Genomic DNA, 9,327 nt, shown 5'->3' on the forward strand with positions numbered 1-9,327 from the left:
GTGGGTGCATGCGTGTTTCTGCTGAGTTCCAATGGACGCTTGCACCCTCCCCACCCTTGCAAAAAAGCCCCACTGGCACAAGGACGCCTCATCGCCGCAGAGGAGCTCAAGTGTCCAGAGAAATAGACTGAACCTCGACGTGCCCTTTGGAGCCGTGAGTAACCGTCCTGTGTGTTTCTCACAGAGATCGCTGAGTTAATGAATGAATAATGTTAAAATGCATGCATAGTATAGCTTATGAATAGAAGGGGGATGACTCAGCTGTATTTGGAGTCTTCACACTCAATGACTATGCAGTTTTCATAAATCTTACTGTACTAACACGTACAACAGGAAATGCTGATATAGAGCAGGCTTGTCTATGCTGTGCTTACAGAATAATGTAACATACTTTGGGGGTGTACAATAATAATTGTACGCCCCCAAAGTATGTTACATTCAATCAAATTGAAAGCAAACATGACACTGGCTCCTATGACCCATCCCAGGTGGCTTTCTGCTGACTGATCCTCTGTGATGCTTCCTATTCAGCATGTAATGAGGGGGGATTTTGTGCCATGAGTCAACAGATCAGGCATTCCTGCTTTCATCACTGCTTGAATTCCATTGCATTTGTGCATTGTTAGCACACTAAAATTAGCGTACTAGCAGTTTTAGCTGTTTTCATAGGTAGACACATATATACAGTAAACACTTAGCACTATCATGCTACGTGTTAGCATGCAAATGTTAGCATACATACATTGGTGGTTCCTCCAGTGTCGCTCTTCGATAATTCAGGGTCTGCATCCTTAGCAATGTGCATTAGCGGGGGGCTGACGTCATCATGATTTGTGAAATGCTGTCCTTAGAATGCGCTCTCCTCTGGACATGTTTTGAAGTGCTCATTGGGACTATGGCTGTATCTCAAATGGAACACTTCCGTCAGTACACCTCAATACATATCCTTTATACAGTGTGCTTACTTCGTGAGGGTGTGAATTTTGTCAGTGTATTGCTGTCCCAAGTTGATTACTATTGTTGTGCGCTTACTAGAAATAATGTGTGCCATCTGGCTCCCGTTCACGCTCTGTAAGCGAGGAGTTTCAAAGTTTTCTTCGCCAACTTTCGCCAGTGTTTCAGGCTGCCGCATCAACATGTTTAGTTCGCGATGAGATTCCGCCCCGATTGAGCAGTCCGCCGGTTAAATACTTCCCCACACGAATGTTCGTTCTCCTCACAATGCCAGCATTTCATTCACATTACGTCAGTTTCCACGAAATTTCGTATTTTATTTTTATGTCACGATTCTGGGCCAAAATCATAAGGCCCTGGCAGATCCATAGTGTCTTCTTCTAAGTTTGCTTCTCTTTAGACATCGTCTGCTTGGTGTCCTGTCATCATGGCCAGAAATCTGCTGAAGAATCCCAGTGGTGAAGGTAAGGTTCTTAAACGGCAATGACATTTTAAGAATGAGCTCCTGTACTGACACCAGTATACACTAGCTGGTTTCAACTGGATTTTTATTTGGTCATCTTCGGGCTGGAATCGACACTAGAAAGTCACAAAGATTGGATGACGTTGAATTAAAAGATGGTATTTTCATTGTTTCTTTTTTACAGTTTGAAAAAATAAAGTGACATCCAATGTTTTAAACGCATTATAGTGATTAGAATAGCGTACAAGAGCGTGATGCTTAAACTGTGCTACCAGTACTACTGGGTAGAGTCCCTCCATATAGAGAGTTGCGACATGACAGTCGAAAAAAATACGGTCACGTGACTGGTGGAGCCATTTTGGGGCCAAATTCGCGTTTGCGTTCACCTTTTTTTTTTACAGTATTCTTGGCCGTATTCTTGTTTATTCCCCAAAAATGCCGGGTTGTTGTGCATCCGGATGCACAAATAGACATGACAAGGGTTTCAAGCTGTACAGATTCCCTTAAGATGTCAACAGACGGACAATTTGGGAAAATAAAATCAACCATTTGGGCTGGAAGCCGAACTCGTCTTCAAAGCTGTGCGAGGTAGGCTCTGTATATGTTAACATGTTTAATGTCACAATGTTTTAAAAACTTGACAGAGCCACCTGGGGCGATGTTACTAAGTTTAAGGCATCTCTTGATGAGCTTGGCACGTTTTGGAGAGAGTGTGTTTACCTAAATGCTGTGTTCCAGTTAATTGTTTTGATATAAGAAAGTAGCCTAAACATAAAATATACTATGAAAAAAGGAAAAAAAGGCAGTCATGATGCTTAGACTTAAGAATGATCCTTGTGTAAATCACCTCTGGTTGCAAATAAAGTAATCCATAATCTCAAGCAAATTTAGAAAACTGCATTCATTTTGAAATCTGTTGGCATTGAATGTATCGTGAAATTCTGCTTTTTATTCCATTTACAGTTGAAATCAAATGTTGAAGTTAATGCAACTGTTCCATAGTCAACAGAATTCCTATTTTTTTTAATGTAGACTGAATTTGCTGATTTAATAAGCAGTTGGCAAAGCATTCATGCATGATGTCCATAACAATTCAACAATGTTTTCATGCATGCAGTCAAGTCAGTCAAATTATACCATATTACACATTGGAAAATATAGATCTATAAATAATTATAAAAAAGACATTTTGCATGCGTCCCTTTGTGCAGAGACATTGCAATTTACATGCATTGTCGTACTGTGCACGCAATCCGCGCGCTTGAATTGGCCCCAACATGGCGGCGTAATCTCAGTTGTCGTAACTCTCTATATGAAGGGACTCTACTACTGGGGATACGTGGGCTCCATCTAGTGGTGCACCAGAACACTACATGATTGCCTCTAAGAACGTTAAAATGCTATGAGACATACACATACGATGTAAACACCTCATAAGCCTCATTTTCTGTGTTCACGTAATGCAGTTAACGTACTTTGAAATGAAGGAAAGACCATAAATTAATTCAGTAAAACTAAAAAGTGAAAACTCTTGAGTGGTTTATTACCATTGTTGCTATTGTGACAAAATACGTCATGTCAGGCTTTCAAAAGCGTTATACAAATTAGCTTGTTTTCATTCATTCATTCAAGAACTATAGTAAGTTGAACAGTTGAATTGCAATATTCGACGGCCTATTAAAGCATTGGAATTGTTAAAAGGTTTAAAACTGACCTTTAATGGCAAAAAATAAGCTTTTGGAAATGAGCTAGCTTACCGGACACGCCGTCATTTTGGGAACGCCTGGCGTAGTCACATGACTGTCACATGACAACCACACTAAAATGTTTTCTATTGGCTTGTGCCGTGATCAAATGAAAATTTTAAAAAATGTTATAATTAAGTAAAATACTAGGACGGTCAAATGATTTAAAATTTTAAATCAGATTAATCACAGTTTTCAAATTAATTAATAATGATACCATTTGCAACTATATCTGAAATATGCCAATTTTTACTGTATTTTATTGAAAGAGATACACTATATGGCAGGGTTATATACACTTGTAAGTATTAACACCTCCAAATGAACTGAAAATGTAAATCGAGCTAAAAGATAGCACACGTCTGAAAATCTATTTCCAGAACACAAGTTTCTCTAATAGTAGCGGAACGCATGAATCACGCCTTAACTGTTATGAGCAACGAGGAGGTGCGTTCAGAGACACCACGTAACTGAAGTTGAATTCACATGTTTTGGGTTTATTTTCTGGAATTTCCGAGCATACGGTACATAAATGCAGCAAATTGTACTTCCGCATTAACAGTTACCAAGCCACTGATAAGAATATCCACTTATTGTTTTTCTGTTTATTTAGACCACATATACTGGCATACTAAAGACGTTCTTGTGATGTAAAGAGTGTCCCTGAAAGCATCTCGCGTCTAGCGATAATGAGGAAGTGTTGCTCGGAGGCTGAAGGGATTAGAGACGCGTTTGTGAATTGGAGACACACACATGTATATTGTGTTGGAATTGCACTGCTGCTGATGTGTTCAGGTCAGAATAAAGTTATAAAAGATCAGCAAACTCTGTGAGGAGCCACACTGTGCCGCCGTCTGTCGTCATAACAAATGGGCGTGGCTTGCCATGATGCATATGTGTTAATTATGCTTGAAAAAATTTAACTTATTGAAATAACGCACCCTAAGAATACAATCGGTTACATAAATAATAAGCATAAATAAAATGTGAAAGGTAGAAATATAGCTAATTATAACTAACTATAATTGAGACAAATTCAATGTGGTCCAACTTGTGCATCTTGTCAATGTGATTATGAACTCTGTCATAGAGCAGCTGGAATTCTGGGAGCTGACGGAGAACGGTGGAAGCCAGTGGAAAGTGGAGGACATGCCGGGAGACTGTGGCCATGACTTCAGCAATATGGCCGTGATGAAATACTTTGCAACCTCCTTTGAGTAAGTGAAAAGTCTGCCCACAGTGGAACTGCATTCAAAACACACACACAAACACATAAATCCTACAGGCCCACACAAGTAGGTTACACTGACACCCTGCTGGCAGGCACCCAGCTGAGCTTCCCTGAGAAAGTTCTCTAGGGTTCCAAAACTGCTGCAAATGAAATTAAATATGGATGAACTACTTATTGGGGCGACACTGCTCTACTTCCTGAGTACTGTTGAGGTGCCCTTGAGCAAGGAAAGAAAATGTCCTGTCACATTTAACAAGTGTTGATGCAATTTCCAAAAGGGTGGATTTTGTTCGGGGCAGCATGATAATTGGGAGACAATTTTTGTACTGTTTGACCCAACATCACATATTTGAGTGGCCTTTTATTGTGACCAGCCCAGGTCCACCTGTGCCTATTAATATAAATAATTTAACACCTATTATTGTAACAGAATTATTTTGTTTTTACTCAGCTATGCACCGCCCACCACTGTTGTTCTCATATGGGAAATTTTTCAATTCCACTTCATGAAAAAAATGTACACCACCTTTTACATCCTAGGTTGTGCCTGAAGAGACAGGTGATCGACTTAGCAGAGGAAGGTTTCACTTGCGAACAGCTGGATGCCCAACCTGTTGTAGAGGTGGAAGACTGGTGAGACCCCCCCCCCCCCCCCCCCCCCCCCCCCCCAAAGGTGACCTCCTTCATGGCTTAAGTGTCTTGTGACTAACGTTTCGTAGGTACTGTGGGAGGCAAGACTGTGGCTGCACCTATCAAATGAATGTGTGTCTGCTTGATGAAAACCATGAGGTCTTAGAGGAGTTCAAACCTGAACCCGTTACTCTGGACCCAGAGTGTGACGACTGTTCATGGAAACAGGTGACACAGACAGGAAGCTGCCCCTCGCCCCGCTTAACTTGCTTGTCATCTGACAAAGTGGGTTGTTTCTGTTTCAACCAGGTCTTGCACACATTTTCAGAGTACGGCCCTGGTCTGCGCTTCATCTCCTTTGAACACGGAGGGAGAGACACAAACTACTGGGATGGGTGGTTTGGAGTGAGGGTGACCGGGAGTTCTATTACTGTTCAGGTCTAGACAAGAAGAGAGAAAAACACTATTGGTATGATGGTTTCAATAGGACCACTTTTGCCTTATGCACCAAGCTTACTCCTGCAAGGGAAACGTACTGTTATTTTTTTCCCCCTTTCTCAATACACTATGCTAAGAACTACGCAGCATCATACTGGAGGATGTTTCTAATATCACCTCATTTAGCTATGAGAGACAACAGGATAGCTTATTGTAACTTTGATAGCTATAACTGTTTATTTAACAATAAAAAAACAATTTAAAAACGTGAATACAAAATGAACTGTTGTACATGCTTATTATTAGCACTGAATAGATTTGCCTGACACCAGCAATTCTCAACTGGTAGCTTGACCCGTTTTCAGTGGGCCGCCAGAAAACAAAACCAAAAAAATGTAATGACCCGATGTCCATGAATGCGCCTCACGTTCTTGTCTGTGCTATTCACTTGCTACACCACCATAAGGTGCGTGCCAGGGCAGCCACGTAACCTTTGCCAACAGCCTATTTCAATATCAGAGATTTGAGACGTTTGAGTAGAAAACATGTCTGCAATTTGGGTCGATGCTTGTCGTTGAGGGATGATGGTGGGCGTGCAGCCAAACCAGTTGAGAACCGCTGCCATACACCATCTATACTGTATTGTATGCAGTCGTCCCTCACTATATCACAGTTCTTCCAAAAATAATAAATGACTGCTGTTTCATGGTTGACTTAGGCAAAAAATATTGAAAGACAAATTATATGTAGTATTGTGGTCACTACGCATCAGTAACGTTATGAGAAATGATGTTAGATTACGTGACTTGTCACACTGCATGGAGACTAGCAAATGAGCCAACAGAGCCGGGCCGACATGCCACGGCTGACTTCTCCTCTCATTCCGTGTGGATGTGGTAAGTTTTTGGCTTCTTCGTCCATCTTCCCCACTCTGTTTGAAACGCTTTAAGTTTAGAATAAAGTAAACTGGAAAGGCTAACTAGTTAGCTCGCTAGCGGCCGTCTGTTATGTCCCTGCAGCCTGCGCAATGTGATGTAAACAAATAACAGGTGTGTAAAAGTGACTACTGGGGTGTTATTTCATGTCTACATGGCTCTAATAATGTTAAAACACGTATTTAGCAAGTCATAAACAGGTTTTCGATGCTCTAGCTATGAAAATATTCCATTTATTAATATTGAATCCTACTTATTGCGGCCGGGTCTGGAACCAATTAACCGGGATGAACAAGGGACGACTGTATACACATTTTGAGTAATCACTGTTTCCATGTCTTATTTAAAGCTACATGTATTTATGTTGGCCAGCATTGCCACTTACCAATCATGACATAAATCCTAATTCAGTCACACAAAAAGAACATATACTGTATGCCACCAAAAGCTGTGTGAGGCCAAACGTAAACCATTGTTTTTTTTTAACAAATACATTTAATAGACGCTCTCAATAACAATCGAGAGAAACTGTCTTGTGCCACCAGTCCCAGTTTCGAGGCCTTTTGGACCATTACCAGTCATCTTGAGATCTGGCCGAGTGTAGGGTCAGAAAAGGAAAAAAAAAAGAGTAGGTATGGCTGAGGTGGTCCAACTGAAATGTGAAGGCAGCGCTGGCAGCGTAATCATTCTCCTTGTGGCTGCATCTGTTTACAAAAGGTCTCAAACTGCTGTTGCTCAAGCTCAGTCATCACCTTGTTCAAAGCGTATATCTGTACATGAGAAAGCGAAGACTCAACGTTTTATAACTAGATGCAGTGTACATACTGTATACTATTGATCAAAATTGTAAGACCAATTGAAAAACTGCAAGAATTTACATTTTGCCACTGTGGGATCTTCAGTAGGTTCTAAATGGAGCTTCAAAATGAAAAAAGAAGAAATGGGAGTGAGGCAAAAAAATAAATAAATTTTGGCGAAATGTGGATTAAATGTCATTTTTGTCAGGTATTCACGCCCTGGGCGGACCGAAGCCAATAAGCGCCGCAAAAAATGTAGCCTGACAGTCCTGATGGCTTCCAACGATACTGGCATGACAAGGAGATCCCACTTGAGATGTTATCCACACGGCGCAATGGAGGGGCAGCCATCATGATCCTTCAGTGGAACAATGGTGCTTCGGGTTGTGCAGGGGCGTCAAACGGCAGCTGGCTATGTGGAGATGTTGCAGGGGGCATCCCTCATGACTGTAGGCCCTTGTCTGCGTGGTAATGACTGGCTTTTTCAACAAGACAGCGCAGTAGGTCATAAGCTCACTCTTTTGGCCCATCCTGGGTGTTCCCCTGACCTAAATTCAATTGAAAACATTTGGTGACGGATGGCAAGGGAAGTTTACAAAAATGGACATCAGTTCCAGACAGTGGATGCCCTCTGTGAAGTCATCTTCAGCAGCAGGAGCAACATTCCCACTGGCCTCCTGGAAACACTGGCATTAAGCACGCCCAAACCCATTTTCACATTGATTAACAACAATGGCACAGCTAATCCTTACTGAGTCCTTTTTTGAAAATTTTATTTCTATTTTAGGTTGTTTTTTTTGCCTATTTCACTTTAATGGTTGGTTGGTTGCAATAAATTGCTAACTCATTTTTGTCTCACTCCCATGTCTTCTTTTTGCATTTTGAAGCTCTACTTAGAACCTCCTCAAGATCCAACAGTACAAAATGTAAATTCTTGCAATTTTTCCAAGTGTTCTTACAATTTGGATCAAGAGTGGATACATTACACACACACACGCATACATAAACACCCATTTGTGTCACCTCTGCTCTCTGTCGCTGTTTGAGTTCCTGCTGTGCAGATTTCTGTTTCGATCTGTCTCCTCTAGTTGGGGTAGAGTTGAGCTTTGGCTTGTCCTTACGGCAGGCAGGTTCCATTGTGATTGTCCTCTGCTCGAGCAGCCTAACATATAAGCAACGGGAAAAAAAACCTTAAACGGGATCATTCCGTTCTAATTCTACTATAATTCCACTATACACATCAACGCTTTACACGCCCCACAAAACGTAACTCGCATAATCACTCACTATGTGGGCCAGAAAGCTAATACGAATGTTAGCCGAGTACCATTCAATTGTAAAAAAAAAAAAAAGATTACCTTAATGCAGGAGAACGTGTGCAGAGTGTATAACACGTCCTGTGTATATATTTATTTATACTAAACACCGCCAATCGCACATAAAACGAACGAATCGTTGCTGAAGCGAGCATAAAGTGTGAAACTAGCTGCTAGCGATGGATGAAAACAGCTGCTACTCGGGTGTTCCAAATAAACAAGTTCGTCTAGTGACAAATGTCAGCACCACAAACGTTCCGAGAGAAAAATAGTTCCGCGGATTCCAATTCTTTCCCATCCCCACTCTTATACGCAGTGTTGACATTATTAAAATAAAACGCAGTATAACAAGTAAGTAGAAGTATTGCATTGAATTTACTGGGTCATTTCCCAGAGTGGTCCAACGTTAATGGCAGTTGTGTGACGGAAGTATGACGCAGATTGACCACATTCAAAGTCAATAAGTCGACGGAAATCAACAAGTATTGCTTTACAAAAGTCTACGTTAATAATATTATTACGATATATTTTATTTTTTGGCTAATACAAGCAAATTTCATGTTGACTTACCTATTTGAAAAAATGCTGGGCTATGACCACAAGATGTCACCCTCACATTACAGCCCACATATTTCAGTTTTGTGACATAATTTGATAAACGGCAGTGTTTTTTTTAAGTAAAAGCCATGATAATAGCAGTAAAACAGTAGTAAAAACTTTTTACTATTAGTATTTTCAGTGAAATTTGAGCTTTGATTCAGATTCAGACTACACAAGCGTGCCCACACACAAGTACACGTGCAATGTTTGCAATTGCC

At 40.8% G+C, this 9,327-nt stretch overlaps 2 protein-coding genes across 2 annotated transcripts; one reads left to right on the forward strand and one right to left on the reverse strand.

Annotated features, from left to right (window-relative positions):
- The first annotated feature begins 16 nt into the window (after nucleotides 1–16).
- Nucleotides 17–7,946, forward strand: fbxo2 (F-box protein 2). The gene is made up of 6 exons (XM_054784028.1): nucleotides 17–154; nucleotides 1,355–1,418; nucleotides 4,253–4,379; nucleotides 4,934–5,026; nucleotides 5,113–5,251; nucleotides 5,333–7,946. Exons 1-6 carry the CDS (start codon nucleotides 32–34, stop codon nucleotides 5,465–5,467), a joined length of 681 nt encoding a protein of 226 aa, XP_054640003.1. The 5' UTR covers nucleotides 17–31; the 3' UTR covers nucleotides 5,468–7,946.
- Nucleotides 5,413–8,725, reverse strand: svbp (small vasohibin binding protein). The gene is made up of 3 exons (XM_054784029.1): nucleotides 8,552–8,725; nucleotides 8,217–8,355; nucleotides 5,413–7,166 (listed from the first exon to the last, which is right to left on the reverse strand). Exons 1-3 carry the CDS (start codon nucleotides 8,662–8,664, stop codon nucleotides 7,080–7,082), a joined length of 339 nt encoding a protein of 112 aa, XP_054640004.1. The 5' UTR covers nucleotides 8,665–8,725; the 3' UTR covers nucleotides 5,413–7,079.
- Nucleotides 8,726–9,327: the final 602 nt, after the last annotated feature.

Source organism: Dunckerocampus dactyliophorus, chromosome 8, assembly GCF_027744805.1.
Source record: "Dunckerocampus dactyliophorus isolate RoL2022-P2 chromosome 8, RoL_Ddac_1.1, whole genome shotgun sequence".
Classification (NCBI taxonomy): Eukaryota; Metazoa; Chordata; class Actinopteri; order Syngnathiformes; family Syngnathidae; genus Dunckerocampus; species Dunckerocampus dactyliophorus.